The sequence below is a fragment of the Schistocerca cancellata genome, unplaced genomic scaffold, assembly GCF_023864275.1.
Source record: "Schistocerca cancellata isolate TAMUIC-IGC-003103 unplaced genomic scaffold, iqSchCanc2.1 HiC_scaffold_1132, whole genome shotgun sequence".
Classification (NCBI taxonomy): Eukaryota; Metazoa; Arthropoda; class Insecta; order Orthoptera; family Acrididae; genus Schistocerca; species Schistocerca cancellata.
In genome coordinates this window covers 1,925,197-1,945,691 of record NW_026047131.1, presented here as the reverse complement: position 1 = coordinate 1,945,691, position 20,495 = coordinate 1,925,197, and the positions used below count along the sequence as shown (strand labels likewise).

The following is a 20,495-nucleotide window of genomic DNA, read 5'->3' as shown; positions in this document are numbered from 1 at the left end:
TTGTGTTCCTTCAGCCTGCCTTCTAAGGTGAACCACAAGCTTAGTATTCCCTTGCGCGTTGCTACATTTCTCTGGAACCGAAACTGATCTTCCCTGAGATCGACATTTACAAGTTTTCTCCATTTCTCTGCAAATAATTCATGTCAGTATTATCCAGACATTAAACCGTCAGCATGTGCCTGCCTTGCAATTAGAATTGTGTTAGATTCTACTTGAAGTCTGAAGGTATTTTGCTTAAAGCTTGCACACCAAGAGGAAGCGTTTTGGCTCTGAGCACTATAGGACTTAACTTCTGAGGTCATCAGTCCCGTGGACTCAGAACTACTTAAACCTAACTAACCTAAGGACATCACACACATCCATGCCCGAGGCAGGATTCGAACCTGCGAACGTAGCGGTCGCGCGGCTCCAGACTGTAGCGCCTAGAACCGCTCGGCCACTGAGACCGGCGGAAGTGTTTTGTTATGGGTGTCTACCCCAAGGATATCAGCAATTCTGAGAGAATGATGTCCTCTCCAGGGACATTGTTTTGAATTAGGGCTTTCTATGCTCTAGGAAGTTCTTCTCGCAGTTTGATATCTCCGTTTCTCTTTTCATTTAATTAATTTTTGTAACACTTCTTTTAGTTTCATTTCCCTCCATCGTCCAGCGCACCAAATACTGGAGCAAATATGCGGTTACGTTCGGGACTTCCTTGCACACATAACTCAACATGTCGTTCTTAACGCAACAAAATCAACATATGTGAAGGTAAGTTCAGAAGTGTCCCAGGAGAGAATGATAGGGCCGTTTTTACACAGCGCATCACAATTAAAGGATCAATTTTGGTGCATAGATCCTGAGAAATTAGTACCCAGAACAACCACCTCTGGCCGTAATAACGGCCTTGATACTCCTGGGCTTAGACAATGTCAGGCCACTGTGTTGGCAAAACGACAGACAAGGGTCGGTCGGGCCTGAAAGAACAGCCACCAGGGAATGCGTCACTTGTCAAAGTCAAAAGTGGCACTTAATGTGCGCCGGCCGAAGTAGCCGTGCGGTCTAGGCACTGCAGTCTGGAACCGCGCGACCGCTACGGTCGCAGGTTCGAATCTTGCCTCGGGCATGGATGTGTGTGATGTCCTTAGGTTAGTTAGGTTTAACTAGTTCTACTAATGGGCTCAGAAGTTGAGTCCCATAGTGCTCAGAGCCATTTGAACCATTTGAACTTAATGTGCCAGAAGTTTCCTGGTGCGTGATAATTACTATGCCATGTACGAGCATATCAGACTGGAAGATGTTTATCGCTAACTGGTGCAGACAGTGGGGGCTGACCTTGTCGTGTATGAAGAAGAACCCGTAGGTGATGCTGGAGGTGTAGATGCAGGCGGAGGTGAGGAAGACGCCGTAGAAGCCGATGGCCCTGAGGAGGACCCCGGACAGCGCCATGCCGATGGGAACGCCCAGCATCAGGCAGACGTTGACCACGCCGATGCGAAGCGTCCGCTCCTCCGGAGTCGTCACGTCCCCCATGTAGCTGCGAACACACACCAGCACAGGGGCACCGGTCAGTACACGGGGGTACACTGAACAGCTGCAGAGTACACAGCCATCAATACGTCTACTCTTTGTAAGAAATCAAAACCGTGGGGCAAACTGGATTCTAGATGAGGACATGCCCCTCGTAAGGGCAATGCCGTACATGGTGAAAAGTATTTAAACCGGCAAACTCTGGGAGGTTGTAGGCGACATCTGTGGTGTGTGTACTGTAAGACCTTCGGTACGCACACCATCAGGTTATTTGACTTTCGCTCTAACGAAGTAGGCGAGTGTCAGCAATGTGTCTCGTGGTCTTATCGTGGCGTGTTTATCTTCTGCCGTTAGGTCAGACGATAGAAATGCCACTTGCACGCTTAGAGTAGCAGACTGACGGTGACCAACTTTAAAAAGAACTTGATTAATTTTCACACACATTTATTAAAATAATAACAAGCATAAACATTACGTAACTTGATTCTGGATGCTATTTACAATTGACAATCTGACGTTCCTTTGGTCTTGGTACGTTAATCTTATTCTCACATATCTCTGATACTTGACAAAGTGTCTATACATTTATCTTCATGGATATGTACAGGAATATCATAATCTTCTTAGGTGCAGACTGAAACTTGACTATAGACTGGTACAGACTGGTGCAGACAAATGCAGACTGACTAATCGGAGCCGGCCGCGGTGGCCGTGCGGTTCTGGCGCTGCAGTCCGGAGCCGCGGGACTGCTACGGTCGCAGGTTCGAATCCTGCCTCGGGCATGGGTGTGTGTGATGTCCTTAGGTTAGTTAGGTTTAAGTAGTTCTAAGTTTTAGGGGACTTATGACCTAAGATGTTGAGTCCCATAGTGCTCAGAGCCATTTTGTCTAATCGGAGGTCTGTACGCTCGTTATAATACCTCGTGTGTCCATGTATCACTGCGCGAGTGTGATCCGTGAGGAGAAAAGGTTCTTCATCAGCAGCAATCTCATTAGCTGTGTAACATATTAATACGCGGATCGGCGGAAGCAGAATTTGGTCCGTCTCTATGGCAGCGCCATCTCGTAGTGTGGAGACGGACGAGAATTGTGCCTGCGCTGTTGTGCTTAACGGGGCGCGCTCTACTGGGAAAGTTGTGTACGCGCTGACTACGCGAAACTATGTACACAACACCTCGATTCGCCAACTCTTTGTAAGACATTAAAACAGTGGTGCAAACTGGATTCTACATGAGGACATACCCCTCGTAAGGACAATGCCATACAGGGTGAAAAGTGTTTAAACCGGCAAACTCTGGGAGGTTGTAGGCGACATCAAAACAAATATATTTCTCTAATGTCATTTTCTCCTATGAGGATTATTTAAACCGGTGGAGTCCATATCACGCTCTTCAGTTGTAGGCAGCTGCTGTCGACCAGTGTATTAGTGCATTGTCTCTGTTTACTAAAGTGCACTTCATTTACGACGGTGGCCGAGTTTAGGTTTGTTCTGCGCATCTGACGTCACAAAACACGGTCAGCCAATGAACAGAGAACGACGTTGCCAGAGCTCGACTGCAGTACAGAGCATGGACGAGTGACTTCAGTTTTAGAAACGTTCAGTCATAAATAAAGTAATAGAACAAATGCAGTGTCTTGATAGCAGACTCTCTTTTATAGAAAGTTTGGAAAAAGCATTCTTTATACCAATTGCTTCAAATTCTATTAATTAATTAAACCAAACAAGCAATAAGCCTCCTAATTCAGGCGATAGCAAGGAAAGGTGTTTGTATCGTTCTCACTAACCGCTTTTTCGCAATAAAGAACAGCGGTAATTGTTTATTTCCTATTGTACTTCGACGAAACGTGAATAATTCATAGTCATACCAACAGTGTTTGTCGGTATTTTGCGTGGTATTTTAAAGTCCTACGGGATATCTATTGAATGGGGAGCTGCGTTAGCGTAATGGTTAAAGTGTACGGCTGCTAAGTGGGAGGTTCTGAGTTCAAACCTTGTTTGGTGCTTAATATTTTCTTTCTTTAAAAACAATATCGAAGTGTCTTACTTCATGAATTTTATTCGTTTGAATGTAATTTTTTGAAATTTCTAGTGGCAACTAAAATCGACCATACAGAAAGTATACGCTATGGACTTTTACCTCTGCAAACTCTTCAAAATTTCGTGCAATGGTTTACTACATCTAATGCTGCACAATAACTGCGTTGAACATCGAAACATAATGAAGTCATTTATGGGGAGGGGGGGGGGAGGTATCAGTGAAGAAGATGTGTAAAAATCAAGTTTTTGGGCTAAATAGTTTTTGTGAAATCTAATGATAAAGTGTGTCAAAGCAGTCGGAACACCGTGTGTCTGCACAGGCGAGCAGTGCAGAGATGACAAAATCGCGCACAGCGCGGAATGCGGGGAGCATGTCTTTGCAGCAGCGAAAGGGTTAATGCGGCCGTGGTGGCTTTACTTCATGAACTGCGCGCTCGCCCCTAAACGTAAGTTTGCGAACTATACTATGTCGCCGCTTCTCTCGGCGCGTACAACTGGCAACGCAGCAATCTCCCGCGTGTGGGCGGGCATGCGCAAACCGCCAAGATAAAAGAATTCAACTATAATGGAGCGATACATCTGCGGTGAGTACACTGGTATGGTTGGTGCGTACTACGTAGCGCACCACAACGGACGAGCTGCACAGCGGGTTTATCAACAGCAATATCCTAATCGCCGCATCACACGACCTTTGCTGCTGTGTACCAACGTCTGCGTGAGACCGGGTCACTTAGCAGATTACCTGGACAGGGACGCCGTCGCACGGTAAGAACGCTGCAATTTGAGGAAGCTGTCTCGCAGCATGTGGAGCGGGATCCTTCAATCAGCATTCGTGCAATTGCACGTAAAATGGGGATGAATCAGACGAATGTAAGAGCAGTCGTTCGAGAGCAATTGTTACGTCCATTTCACTTACAGCGTGTCCACAACCTGGAACCAGTTGATTACCCATCCAGAGCACAGTTTTCACAGTGGTACCTGAAACAGTGTGAAATGCATTCTACATTTCCATCGTCTGTGTTATTTACCGATGAAGCAACGTTCGGGCGTGATGGAGTCTTCAACATGCACAATCCGCATGTTTGGAGTTAGGATAACCAACATGCCACAGTTACTAGCGCCCATCAAGTGCGGTTCTTCGTTAATGCGTGGGTCGGTGTTGTTGGGGACTGTTTAATTGGGCCGTATCTGCTACCTAGGCCATTAAATGGAAGGCATTATTACAATTTTCTCGCCAGAGCATTGCCAGAATTGCTGGAAGACAACGCATGTGGTTCCAACATGACGGGGCGCCGGCACATTTCAGACGTCGTGTGCGTCGATTCCTGGACCGACGGTTCCCAGAAACGTGGATTGGCAGAGGTGGTCCTGTACCATGGCCTGCTCGGTCCCCAGACATTTCCCCTCTGGACTATTTTGTGTGGGGACAGATGCGCAACCTTGTTTACGCAACTCCTGTTGCGTCAGAAGAGGATCTGGTTGCCCGGATAGTAGCAGAAGCAGGAACAATTCAGAATACTCCTGGGGTTATTGCCCGTGTCAGACAGAACATGATCCGACGGTGTAACTCTTGCTTACGTGTTAATGGAGGCATTTCTGAAAATCTACTGTAATTGAAATTGGGTTGTCTTAATGTGTTGTCTCTCGGTCATAAAAAATGGAAAAGTGTTTGTTGGTTTAATTAATTTGCCGCCATGGAAATATTCCTCTACCGGTGTAAATACTCCTCATAGGAAAAAATGACATTATGGAAAAATATTTCTTTTGATGTCCCCTACAACCTCCCAGAGTTTGCCAGTTTAAATACTTTTCACCCTGTAGAGAGAGAACAAGCGCTGCGATGGGGGTAGCACTTCACCACCCGTTGCTGCAGAGAGAGAGACAGCCTTAGCCACTTGGGAATGCAATATGAACAATAGCCTATTGCTGTATCGTGAGTTACTCTCTTCCTCTAGCTTTTACTGCCCCTGCCCTCATTTCCGTCAATCACATGCCAACGCTCAACCCTCGCACCAACGCATCTCAGGTCACCCTCCCCCCCACCACACAAAGCTCCCTCTGCCGTTCCTCCCCCCCCCCCCCGCCCCCCTCCCACACAATTTCCACCCCTGTCGAAACACCCAAAGGCTTCCATCCCTCTTAACACGACACATCTGATACGAGGGTAATCCCAAAAGTAAGGTCTCCTATTTCTATAAGTACATAGAGAACAAATGTAAGGATGTAGGGGCTAATCTCACTAGGGGTAAGATAGATACTGCCTACAAGAAAATTAAAGAGACCTTTGGAGAAAAGAGAACCAATTGCATGAATATCAAGAACTCAGATGGAAACCCAGTTCTAAACAAACAAGGGAAATCAGAAAGGTGGAAGGAGTATATAGAGAGTCTATACAAGGGCGATGTACTTGAGGACAATATTATGGAAATGGAAGAGGATGAAGATGAAATGGGAGATATGACACTGTGTGAAGAGTCTGACAGAGCACTGAAAGACCTGAGTCGAAACAAGGCCCCGGGAGTAGACAACATTCCATTAGAACTACTGACGGCCTTGGGAGAGCCAGTCCTGACAAAACTCTACCATCTGGTGAGCACGATGTATGAGACAGAGGATGATGGTGATGTTTGGTTTGTGGGGCGCTCAACTGCGTGGTTATCAGCGCCCGTACAATTATCCAATCTTTGCTCAGTCCAATTTCGCCACTTTCCTGGATGATGATGAAATGATGAGGACAACACAAACACCCAGTCATCTCGAGGCAGGTGAAAATCCCTGACCCCGCCGGGAATCGAACCCGGGACCCCGTGCTCGGGAAGCGAGAACGCTACCGCGAGACCACGAGCGGCGGACGATGTATGAGACAGGCTAAATACCCTCAGACTTCAAGAATAATATAATAATTCCAATCCCAAAGAAAGCAGGTGTTGACAGATGTGAAAATAACCGAACTATCAGTTTAATAAGTCACAGCTGCAAAATACTAACGCGAACTCTTTACAGACGAATGGAAAAACTGGTAGAAGCCGACCTCGGGGAAGATCAGTTTGGATTCCGTAGAAATGTTGGAACATGTGAGGCAATACTGACCCTACGACTTGTCTTAGAAGAAAGATTAAGGAAAGGCAAACCTATGTTTCTGACGTTTGTAGGCTTAGAGAAAGCTTTTGACAATGTTGATTGGAATACTCTCTTTCAAATTCTGAAGGTGGCAGGGGTGAAATACGGGGAGCGAAAGGCTATTTACAAATTGTACAGAAACCAGATGGCAGTTATAAGAGTCGAGGGACATGAAAGGCAAGCAGTGGTTGGGAACGGAGTGAGACAGGGTTGTAGCCTCTTCCCGATGCTATTCAATCTGTATATTAAGCAAGCAGTAAAAAAAAAAAAGTTCTGAGTAGGCATTAAAATCCATGGAGAACAAATAAAAACGTTGAGGTTCGCCGATGACATTGTAATTCTGTCAGAGACAGCAAAGGACTTGGAAGAGCAGTTGAACGGAATGGATACTGTCTTGAAAGGAGAGTATAAGATGAGCATCAACAAAAGCGAAACGAGGATAATGCAACGTAATCGAATTAAATCGGGTGATGCTGAGGGAATTAGATTAGGAAATGAGACACTTAAAGTACTAAAGGAGTTTTGCTATTTGGGGAGCAAAATAACTGATGATGGTCGAAGTAGAGAGGATATAAAATGTAGACTGCCAATGGCAAGGAAAGCGTTTCTTAAGAAGAGAAATTTGTTAACATCGAGTATAAATTTAAGTGTCAGGGAGTCGTTTCTGAAAGTATTTGTATGGAGTGTGGCCATGTATGGAAGTGAAACATGGACGATAAATAGTTTAGACAAGAAGAGAGTAGAAGCTTTCGAAATGTGGTGCTGCAGAAGAATGCTGAAGATTAGGTGGGTAGATCACATAACTAATGAGGAGGTATTGAACAGAATTGGGGAGAAGAGAAATTTGTGCCACAACTTGAATAGAAGAAGGGATCGGTTGGTAGGACATGTTCTGAGGCATCAAGGGATCACCAATTTAGTAATAGAGGACAGCGTGGAGGGTAAAAATCGTAGAGGGACACCAAGAGATGAATACACTAAGATGCTTCAGAAGGATGTAGGCTGCAATAGGTACTGGGGGATGCAGAATCTTGCGCAGGATAGAGTAGCATGGAGTGCTGCATGAAACCAGTCCCTGGAGTGAAGACCACAACAACAACATAGACCTGTTTATTTCTACAATGGTTTACATCAGCCTACAGCTTAGACATTTAGCTGTTTTTCGACATAATCACCATTTCTGGCGATGCATTTTTGTAGACACTGTGGCAGTTTTTGTATGGCCACGTCATACCAGCTCGCTACCGTGCTGTTCAGAAAGTTATGAACCTCTTCTTTCACCTCGTCGTCGGAGCTCAGTCGCTTTCCGGCCAAATGTTCTTTTAAGGGGGGTAGGACGTCAAACGGGCCGACTTGGAGCTTGAAAGGCATCACAGAACATTTTAATTTCCACTGTCTATACATTTACAAATGAATTCATAAAACTTTGTCAGCATGACCAGGAAGGATTCACAATTCACACTCATAGAAGTGGAAGTTCGTAAACATAACAAAATGTTTTTTTTTTTTTTACATGTGAAATTTCATCATTTTTTTCACTTACTAATGGCAGTATTTGTTGCTGTAGGTGCACTTTTCTTCATAAGTAAGAGAGATTCTTCGATGAATTTTGCACAGCATACAAACCATACTTAAAGGTGTATGAAAGTCTAGAATTTTCCAAACCTATTAAAAACTGTGGGAAAAATTGACATAATTAACTACATAATTTGTGTTTTTTTCTAAACACGAAGTTTAAAATCTAACAGTTCATTCGTTTTTTCATACATTAAATAAATTCTAGAGTTTCATACACCTGTGAGTATGGTATGTATGCTGTGCAAAATTCATCGAAGAATCTTTCTAACTTATGAGGAAAAGTGTACCTATAGCAACAATTGCAGCCATTAATAAGTGAAAAAAAATGATGAAGTTTTGCAGTTAAAAAAATTATTTTGTAATGTTTTCGAACTTCCACTGCAATGAGTGTGAATCCCGAATCCTTCCTGGTGATGCTGACAAAGTTTTATGTATTTATTGGTAAAAGTATAATCAGTGGAAATTAAAACGTCCTGTGATGCCTCTCATGCTCCAAGTCGGCCCGTTTGACGTCCTACCCCCCTTAACCTGGGGAACAGGTGACAGTCACTGGGCACCAAGTCAGGGCTATAGGGTGGGTGGGTGATTACGTTCCACTGAAACTGCTGCAGGACAGCAACGGTTTGCTGAACGATGTGCGGGCGAGCGTTGTCACGAAGAGTGTGTACGCCCTTGCTCAACATTCCTCTTCTCCGGTTCTGAATTGCCCGTTTGAGTTTTTTCAGAGTCTCACATTAACCTGTCAGCGTAAATTGTGGTACCAGCGATTCAGCTCCGACGAAGAGGTGAAAGAAGAGGTTCATAACTTTCTGAACAGCATGGCGGCGAGTTGGTATGACATGGGCATACAAAAACTGCCACAGCGTCTGTGGATGACATCGGAAGTTCACTGAGGCTTTTTGCGGATGATGCTGTGGTATATCGAGAGATTGTAACATTGGAAAATTGTACTGAAATGCAGGAGGATCTGCAACGAATTGACGCATGGTGCAGGGAATGGCAATTGAATCTCAATGTAGACAAGTGTAGTGTGCTGCGAATACAAAGAAAGAAAGATCCTTTATCATTTAGCTACAAAATAGCTACAAAATAGCACGTCAGCAACTGGAAGCAGTTAATTCCATAAATTATCTGGTAGTACGCATTAGGAGTGATTTAAAATGGAATGATCATATAAAGTTGATCGTCGGTAAAGCAGATGCCAGACTGAGATTCATTGGAAGAACCCTAAGGAAATGCAATCCGAAAACAAAGGAATAGGTTACAGTACGCTTGTTCGCCCACTGCTTGAATATTGCTCAGCAGTGTGGGATCCGTACCAGATAGGGTTGATAGAAGAGATAGAGAAGATCCAACGGAGAGCAGCGCGCTTCGTTACAGGATCATTTAGTAATCGCGAAAGCGTTACGGAGATGACAGATAAACTCCAGTGGAAGACTCTGCAGGAGAGACGCTCAGTAGCTCGGTACGGGCTTTTGTTGAAGTTTCGAGAACATACCGTCACCGAAGAGTCGAGCAGTATATTGCTCCCTCCTACGTATATCTCGCGAAGAGACTATGAGGATAAAATCAGAGAGATTAGAGCCCACACAGAGGCATACTGACAATCTTTCATTCCACGAACAATACGAGACTGGAACATAAGGGAGAACCGATAGAGGTACTCAAAGTACCCTCCGCCACACACCATCAGGTGGCTTGCGGAGTATGTAGATGTAGATGAAACAAGTATGTATCTATCCTTGGGGACCATGTCCACCCCTAGATGCGGTTTGTTTTTGCTTGGTACGATGGCATCTACCAGCAGGACAACGCAACGTGTCACACAGCTCACAGTGTACTAGGATGACTTTACCGTACTCCCCTGGCCACCAAACTTGCCAGATTTAAAACCAGTAAAGAATACGTGGGACCACCTCGATCGGGCTGTACATGCCAGGGATCCTCAACCGAGATACACACCTCCCTATGGCACTGGAGTCTACATGGCTCCTCATCCCAGATCTTCTAGAACGTCGCTATCTCTCTTCCTGCACGTCTTGCAGCAGTTCGCGATCCGAAAGGTGGCTATCCAGGCTTATGTCAGGTGGTAACATTAATGTAGTTGACAGTGCATTTCGTGACTGTGCAGTGAGCAGTCTGGTTCTCTTTTGCTAATGCATACTTTGACGCGTTGGGCATACCCGAAGGTTCCTGTTCGGAAGACAGTGAAAGATATAATGAGTTGAACGAATGAATAAATAGTGAGATCGTCACCCAGCACGACTTGCGACTCGGTTCTGAAAATGTACCAGATTAGTAAAGGTTTTCATTAGACACGAAACGTTTCGTCAGTCTTATTGTAAGTGCTAGAGTAAGGAAAAAAAACATCGATGACTTTCATAGCATTGCACCTCAGTGTGTAAAACAGCCAAAACACCCCTCTTTCTTCGTTAGCTAATCGGAATTGGGCATTTCGCGATTGTGTCTGCGGGAAACGATACACCGCACTTATCTACATCTACATGGATACTCATAAAATCACATTTAAGTGCCTGGCAGAGGGTTCATCGAACCACCTTCACAATTCTCTATTATTCCAGTCCCGTACAGCGCGCGGGTGGAATGAACACCTATATCTTTCCGTACGAGCTCTTATTTCCCTTATTTTGATCATTTCTCCCTATGTAGGTCGGTGTCAAAAAAATATTTTCGCATTCTACGGAGAAAGTTGGTGATTGGAATTTCGTGAGAAGATTCCGTCGCAACGGAAAAGGCCTTTCTTTTAATGATGTCCAGTCCAAATCCTGTGTCCTTTCTGTGATACTCTCCCATATTTCGCGATAATACAAAACGTGCTCCCTTTCTGTGAACTTTTCCGATCTACTCCATCAGTCCTATCTGGTAAGGATCCCACACCGCGCAGCAGTATTCTAAAGCGCAGTGTAGGCAGTCTCCTTAGTAGGTCTGTTACATTTTCTAAGTGTCTTGCCAATAAAACGCAGCCTTTGGTTAGCCTTCCTCACATTATCTGTCTGTTCCTTCCAATTTAAGTTGTTCGTAATTGTAATACCTAAGTATTTAGTTGAATTTACGGCTTTTAGATTACACTGATTTACCGTGTAACAGAAGTTTAACGAGTTCCTTTTAGCACTCATGTGGAAGACCTCACACGTTTCGTTATTTAGGGTCAACTGCCACTTTTGGCACCATTCAGATATTTTTTTCTAAATCGTTCTGCAGTTTGTTTTGATCTTCTGATGAATATATTAGTCGATAGACGACAGCGTCATCTGCAAACAAGCGAAGACTGTTGCCCTTCTTCTAGTCAAGTTGTGCCACAAATTTCTCTTCTCTGCAATTCCATTCAATACCTCCTCGTTAGTTACGTCATCTACCCATCTAATATAGATACAAGTAACGTACAGCAAAGAGCCTATAACACTACCTTGGGGAACGCTACAAATGACTTTCCCTCAGTTACTACGAACTGTGACCTCTCTGACAGGAAATCACAAATCCAGTCTCATAACTGAGACGATATTCCACAAACAGGCAATTTCACAACAAGCCGCTTGTGTGGTACAGTGTCAAAAGCCTTCCGGAAATCCAGAAATACGGAATCGATCTGAAATCCCTTGTCAATAGCACTCAACACCTCATGTCAATAAAGGGCGAGTTGTGTTTCAGAGGAACGATGTTTTCTAAACCCATGCTGACTCTGTTCTTATCGCAAGAATGAGTGCACTTTAAACACTGTTGCACTGATAGAAAAAGTTTAGTGGGAGTTTGCGGGCGACGCAGATGATTATGACGTACAAGTATAATGGCTGCTGCGTGTGATCGATCGTAATGGCGAGGATGTTTAATTTCGTGTCCCACATTACGCGAAATGCATTTTTTTGTCAGTGAACTGCAATTGTTTCTCCTCTGTGGGGGCAATGTTAGAATGTATGTAGCAGCAAGAAAGAAAAACAGTTAGGTTGCTAAAACAGTAGCGGAACATCAGAGTAACTGAATAACGGCCTGCACAACTTAGAACGCGCTACAAATGTAATTTCAACAGTTGTCATTCACGGGAGAATGCATGCAATATAGCGTGACATTTACGATCCTGCCGCTCTGTATTTATTTGCACGCCGCTAGTCTAGCAACCGTCGAAGTCGTTTTTGAGGCAAGAATGCCGTCCTGTGTTTGCTGCGTTTATAACTGTTGTTGCGGACTTCTCCCTGGAGACTGGTTTGATGCAGCGGTCTACACTGCTCTGCAAAGCTCTTCATCTGCTGCGTTCTGTATCTTTTTGAACCTGTTTACTGTACTCAAGGCTTGCTCTTTCTACAATTTTTACTTCTCACACTTTCTGCAATTGCCAAATCATTGCTCTTGATAGCTCAGACAGTATGCTGACAGCCACCCCTTCATTTAAACTTATAAACTTACATGGATTGATGACCTGCAGCCGTCTAGAACGAAATTAGAATTATATTAATACCTTCAGCGGCTAACGGGTGTTCATATATATCAACGGTGACAGGTGAAAATATGTGCCCCGACCGCGACTCGAACCCGGGATCTCCTGTCCCCGTTGATATATATCAACACCGATTACCAGCTTAAGGTGTTCATATCATTCTAATTACCCCTTCATTTAGCGAACTTGTGCTATACGCTTCTCGAGTTACATTTACGGAAAACATTGCAACACCAAAAAATAGTTAATGCACAGCAACGAAATTTCGGGATTATTTTAGTCTAGGTATCATACTGCAGTCATTACCGTGGCAGTATCACAGGTTAATGTAATAGCGAGATAAGCCATTGCAAGTTGGAAATACTGGTACGAGGGTTATTCCGAAAGTAAGGACCGACAGGTCGCGAAATCGAAACCACAGTGAAAATAAAAACCTGCACTACTGGCCATTAAAATTGCTACACCACGACGATGACGTGCTACAGACGCGAAATTTAACCGACAGGAAAAAGATGCTGTGATATGCAAATGATTAGCTTTTCAGAGCATTCACACACGGTTGGCGCCGGTAGCGACACCTACAACGTGCTGACATAAGGAAAGTTTCCACCTGTTTCTCATACACAAACAGCAGTTGACCTGCGTTGCCTGGCGAAACGTTGTTGTGATGCCTCGTGTAAGGAGGGGAAATGCGTACCATCACGTTTCCGACTTTGATAAAGGTCGGATTGTAGCCTATCGCGATTGCGGTTTATCGTATCGCGTCATTGCTGCTCGCGTTGGTCGAGATCCAATGACTGTTAGCAGAATATGGAATCGGTGGGTTCAGGAGGGTAATAAGGAACGCCGTGCAGGATCCCAACGGCCTCGTATCACTAGCAGTCGAGATGACAGGCATCTAATCCGCATGGCTGTAACGGATCGTGCAGCCACGTCTCGATCCCTGAGTCAACATATGGGGACGTTTGCAAGACTACGACCGTCTGCACGAACAGTTCGACGACGTTTGCAGCAGCATGGACTATCATCAGCTCGGAGACCGTGGCTGCGGTTACCCTTGACGCTGCATCACAGACAGGAGCGCCTGCGATGGTGTACTCAACGACGAACCTGGGTGCACGAATGGCAAAACGACATTTTTTCGGATGAATCCAAGTTCTGTTTACAGCATCACGATGGTCGCATCCGTGTTTGGCGACATCATGGTGAACGCACATTGGAAGCGTGTATTCGTCATCGTGATACTGGCGTATCACCCGGCATGATGGTATGGGGTGTATCGGGTGCCATTGGTTACACGTCTCGGTCACTTCATTGAACAGTAGACGTTACATTTCAGATGTGTTACGACCCGTGGCTCTATTCTTCATTCGATCCCTGCGGAACCATACATTTCAGCAGGATAATGCACGACCGCATGTTGCAGGTCCTCTACGTGCCTTTCTGGATACAGAAAATGTTCGACTGCTGCCCTGGCCAGCACATTCTCCAGATCTCTCACCAATTGAAAACGTATGGTCAATGGTGACCAAGCAATTGGCTCGTCACAATACGTCAGTCACTACTGTTGATGAACTGTGGTATCATGTTGAAGCTGCATGGGCAGCTGTACCTGTACACGGCATCCAAGCTCTGTTTGACTCAATGCCCAGGTGCTTGTTCTGGATACTGATTTCTCAGGATCTATGCACTCAAACTGCGTGAAACTGTAATCATGTCAGTTGTGGTATAGTATATTTGTCCAATGAATACCCGTCTGCAATTCTTCTTGGTGTAGCAATTTTAACGACCAGTAGTGTATTTGGAACAGTCAGCTACACCTTCCAGCTACTTCTTTACACAGTCCCCACTGAGACTTAGACATTTGTCGTAGCGTTGTACCAACTTTTCAATCCCCTCGTTGCAGAAGACAGCCGCCAGTGCTTTTCGACAATTTTCTACTCTGGACTGCAGCTCGTTGCCTGTTTCAAAATATTATTTTGATAGCCAGCGGTTCATTTGAGCAGAGATGAGGCTCAGGGGTAGCCAATTAAGGGCTGTATTGTGGGTGACCAAACACTTCCCATCGAAAACGCTGCAGGAGCGTCTTCATTGCCCCTGCAGAGTGCGGCCGAGAATTGTCGTGTAGAGCGAACCGCGTGACAGTTGTGTTATGTGGATTGCATAGCTTCAGGCGAAATCTTTCGCCCAGCCCTCGTACTTGGCGGGAAACGCAAATTTCTGGCCATCTTCACGTTCTCACTGCGAGCTCAGAACTGAAAAAAGCGACATGATGCGATCGATGGGCGTACTAGACACAGTGCCCAACGAATCTGTGCAAAGCTTCATCAGATTTTCACTGTAATTTCCATTTTGCGACCGATCGTTCCGTACTTTCCGAATAACCCTCGTACATTAATAACCGATGTAAACGCCAGAATATTGAAAGCGAGCATGGAAACGAGCATGTGTTGTGTTGTACAGGTGCCTGATATCAGTTTGCGGGATGGATTTCAGTGCTTGTTGCTCTTGGTCAGACAATTCAGGGACCCTTAATTTATACAATGAGGGCTTTCATGACCGGATGGTAGTGTTGTTGATAATTCTTCAGGGTTATATGGCCGCGGTCCATGGATTTCTTCTACTCCTAACGTTTCGTCCAATACTACGTTGGACATCTTCAGAGGTATGGCTGGTCCTGCTGAGTCCTGCCATACCTCTGAAGATGTCCAACGTAGAATTGGACGAAACGTTAGGAACAGTAGAATTCCATGGACCACGGCCATATAACCCTGAAGAATTATCAACAATGGTTAATTCACTTTGTGGATGACACTGGAGTTGTCGTCCAATGATGTCCCATATGTGCTCGATTGGAGACAGGTCTGGTGATCGAGCAGACCAAGGCGACATGCTGACACTCTGTAGAGCATCTTGGGTTACGACAGCCGTACGTGGGTGAATGTTATCGTGCTGGAAAACACTCCCTGAAATGCTGGACGGCACAACTGGTCGAATCAGCAGATTGAAGTACTATTTTGCAGCCAGGACACGTAGGATAACTACAGGAGAGCTCCTATTGTCATAATTAATAGCACCCAAAACCAACTCCAGTGTGTCTACCACTCAGAGAGACTGGTTGCAGGGCCTCAACTAGACTCCTGCTAATCAGTAGTCGGCCACCACGGGCACTGAGGCAGAACCAGCATTCCAGGGTCAGAGATTTTTCACCTGCCTCGAGATGACTAGGTGTTTGTGTTGTCCTTATTATTTCATCATCATATATGAAATTGGCGGGATTGGACTGAGCAAAGGTTGCGAATTGGTTGTTGTTGTTGTGGTCTTCAGTCCTGAGACTGGTTTGATGCAGCTCTCCATGCTACTCTGTCCTGTGGAAGCTTCTTCATCTCCCAGTACCTACTGCAACCTACATCCTTCTGAATCTGTTTAGTGTATTCATCTCTTGGTCTCCCTCTACGATTTTTACTCTCCACGCTGCCCTCCAATACTAAACTGGTGATCCCTTGATCCTACCAACCGATCCCTTCTTCTGGTCACGTTGTGCCACAAACTTCTCTTCTCCCCAATCCTATTCAATACTTCCTCATTAGTTATGTGATCTACCCATCTAATCTTCAGCATTCTTCTGTAACACCACATTTCGAATGCTTCTGTTCTCTTCTTGTCCAAACTATTTATAGTCCACGTTTCATTTCCATACATGGCTACACTCCATACAAATACTTTTCAGAAACGACTTCCTGACACTTAAATCTATACTCGATGTTAAAAACTTTCTCTTCTTCAGAAACGCTTTCCTTGCCATTGCCAGTCTACATTTTGTATCTTCTCTACTTCGACCATCATCAGTTATTTTGCTCACCAAATAGCAAAACTCCTTTACTGCTTTAAGTGTCTCATATCATGTGATGCTGATAATGCTGATAACGGGGTCTTAAAAGGCATTTCTGACGAACGTCACACCACTCTCAGAAGTAACTAACGCTCACGGCCTTCACAGTGGGTATTTAAAGCACATCTGATTTGCATCCTCGTACTGGCGCGAAATGTGAATAGACGCTATCTTTCAGATGTAGAAACACACCAACCAAGTTTATGTCGCCCAACTCCTTGGTATTGCGATTTTTTTCGTCAGTTTATCTCACAGTTAAATTTGTCTTGTTTTCTTGTCAGACTTGACCGTTTACGAATCTTTTATGCAGTAATAGACAGTTTTAACGGCCTAATTTTCCAACATCCAAAAAATAATATTGTTTTGGGTAGGAGTGCTAGTCTGGAAGGTAAACAGAACAGCTACATGGGGAATTACGAAAACAAGTGATAGGCACTGGAAGGTAGAAGCTTTAGGGCGGGGGGGGGGGGGGGGGCTGAGGAGAGACTGAGGCATGCAGGTAGAGCTCAAAAGATGAGAGGGAAGGTGGCAGAAGCCTTGGATTCTAGTCCCTACCCAGCAACAGTTTTAGATCGTCAGTCAATTTCTAGCATCGCTGCTACTGGGTGACTATAATTAAATTTGCAGTTTCAGAACGCTGTGAGAAAGAGAGGCGGTGCTCAGAACCACGCCAAATTTCAACGGAATTTTACCGAAGAAGGGGAAACGTAATGAAAAATAAAAACTAACGGAAATCTTAGGTGCTGTAAACGGCGGAATATGTTGAGTTGGCAGAAGAGCCAACACCGTGTTACTAGTGGAGGCCGAAATGCACGCGTTTTAGCTCACGCAGGCTGGCGTGAGGAGGAAAGGACTATACTGACGTGAGGTCTGGAACATGACAAGGAATTAGAATTCAGAAAGCGGACGTAGCTAGTTGATACTTAACTTTAATCCATTTATGATGAACGTCGCTCTTGACGGTACATGATTCACAATATCTGTTCAGAATACATTCGTAATAATTGAATATGGCGCCTTGCTGGGTCGTAGCAAATGACGTAGCTGAAGGCTATGCTAAACTGTTGTCGTTGCAAATGAGAGCGTATGTAGTCAGTGAACCGTCGCTAGCAAAGTCGGCTGTAGAACTGGGGCGAGTGCTAGGGAGTCTCTCTAGACTAGACCTGTCGTGTGGCTGCGCTCGGTCTGCAATCACTGATAGTGGCGACACGCGGGTCCGACGTATACTAACGGACCGCGGCCGATTTAAAGGCTACCACCTAGCAAGTGTGGTGTCTGGCCGTGACACCACAGAATACGCAAAGCGAAAGACACGAGGTACACGGCTGTTCCTTCAGTCTGCCTCAGGACAATAAAAAATCGATATCATTGTTACTAATTCTGCAGATTTTCGCCTCAGAACAATTAAAAACCGATTCTTCGCATCCGATTATTGTCGGCGCCGTCGTTAAAAATTTCACCGAATGTTGTCTGGACGTTTTTATTTTGTGAGTAAGTCCTCCCATCGATAATTTCTTTTTCGGTTTCTTCACATTTCTCCTGCAGTCTTTCTCCTTCAGGCCCGCAGAGCTCCCAGACTACGGGAAAATTGGTTCCTACTTCTCACCCACTACTCCGCCTTCCTTTCTAAGACTTTTATTCGGTCTCTTGTTGACCAGTGCGATGTCGCACTTGAGAATAGCAAAATGAAAGGCCAAGTTTTAAATTTCGCGTTCAAGATATCGTTGACGATGGAGAATCATACTAACGTACCGTTATTTGACTATCGGACAGATTCGCATACGGGCGACTTACTAATAAGCGTCCCTGGCGTAGAGAAACAACTGAAAAATTTGAGAGCAAATGAGTCACCAGGTCCGGATGGAACCATAGTTCGATTTTTACAAAAAGTACTCTAAGGCATTGGCCCCTCACCTAGCTTCCATTTGTCGTCATTCTCTCGCCCACAACAAAGACCCAAGAGACTGAAAAAAAAAGAAAAGCGCAGATGACTCCTGTATATAAGAATGGTACAGGAACGGACCGCAGAATTACAGACCAATATTCCTATCTTTGGTTTTCTGCAGAATCCTTGAACATGTTCTCAGTTCGAAATATAATAAATTTTCTTGAGACTGAGAAGCTTATGTCCACGAATCAGCATAATTTTAGAAAGCATCGGTCGTGCGAAACTCAGCTTGCTCTTCCTCACATGATATACTGCGAACTATGGCCGTAGTGGCCGAGCAGTTCTAGGCGCTACAGTCTGGACCCGCGCGACCGCTGCGGTCGCAGGTTCGAATCCTGCCTCGGGCATGGATGAGTGTGATGTCCTTATGTTAGTTAGATTTAAGTAGTTCTAAGTTCTAGGGTACTGATGACCGCACAAGTCCCATAGTGCTCAGAGCCATATGAACCATTTTTTTGAACTATGGACCAAGGGCAACAGGTAGATACCACATTTCTAGATTTGCGGAAAGCACTTGACACGGTGTCCCACTTAACGGAGGTACGAGCATATGGAATAAATTGGCAGATATGTGGGTGGCTCCAAGACTTCTTAAATGATTGCATCCAGTATGTTCTCAACGGCTAGTGTTCATCGGAGGCAAGGGTGTGGTCAGGAGTGCCGCAGGGAAGTGTGACAGGACCGGTGTTATTTTCTGTACACATAAATGATTTGGCAGGCAGGGTGGGCACCAATCTGCGGTTCTTTCCTGATGATGCTTTGAAGTACGAGAAAGTGTCGAATGATTGTAGGAACATACAAGACGACTTAGAAAAGTTTCTAGCTCGTGTGATGAACGGCAGCCAGACCTAAATATGGAGAAACGTAAGTTAATGCGGATGAGTAGGAAAAACAAACCGGAAATGTTCGAATACAGAATGTCGCGTAGGATTAGCCGAGCGGTCTTGGGCGCTGCAGTCATGGACTGTGCGGCTGGTCCCGGCGGAGGTTCGAGTCCTCCCTCGGGCATGGGTGTGTGTGTTTGTCCTTAGGATAATTTAGGCTTAGGGACTGATGACCTTAGCAGTTACGTCCCATAAGATTTCACACACATTTGAACTTTTTTTTTTTTAATACAGAATAAGTGGTGTACTGTTTGAGACAGTCATGTCGTCAGGGCATAACATTGCAAAGCGTTACGAAATGGAATCGCCATATGAGGACTGGGGTAGGGAAGGCGAATGACCAATTTCAGGTTATAGGGAGAGTTGGGAAAATGTGGTTTATCTGTAAAGGAGACCGCTATAGGAGGCTGAAGCAACCAGTTCTTGATACTGCTCAAGTGTGTGGGATCTGTACAAGGTCAGATTGAGGGACAACATCGAAGCAATTCAGAGACGGGCTGATAAAGTTGTTGGCGGCAGGTTCGAACAACACGTAAGTGTTACGGAGATGATTCGGGAACTCAAATGGGAATCCCTAGGGGGAAGGCGACATTCTTTACGAGGGACACTATTTAGAAAATCTAGAGAACCGGCATTTGAAGCTCACTGCAGAACGATTCCACTGCCGCCAACATAACATTGCGCGTAACGATCACGAAGATGCGAGAAATTAGGGCTCATACGGAGGGATGTAGATAGTCGTTTTTCCCTCGCTCTATTTTCGAGTGGAACAGGATACCCTTCTCCACGCACCGCACGGTGGATTGCAGAATATCTATGTAGATGTAAATCTAAATTCCAAATACTCCCACAAATATGTTGTCGGCAAATGAAGCTGTACGGTAGCTGACATTTTGTCAAGTCTCAAACGTCTAAGACGTAGGCCTATACTAGGTGTTACAAAAAGGTACGGCCAAACTTTCAGGAAACATTCCTTACACACAAACAAACAAAAGATGTTATGTGGACATGTGTCCGGAAACGCTTACTTTCCATGTTAGAGCTCATTTTATTACTTCTCTTCAAATCACATTAACC

General features: G+C 44.9%; 1 protein-coding gene across 1 annotated transcript in view; it reads right to left on the bottom strand.

Annotated features, from left to right (window-relative positions):
* The window catches only part of LOC126159401 (solute carrier family 46 member 3-like), a 544,700-nt gene that overhangs the window by 252,757 nt on the left and 271,448 nt on the right, over positions 1-20,495 (bottom strand). The window contains exon 3 of the mRNA XM_049916519.1: positions 1,315-1,516. Coding sequence (XP_049772476.1) covers positions 1,315-1,516 — 202 coding nt within the window. The remainder of the gene's footprint in view (positions 1-1,314; positions 1,517-20,495) is intronic.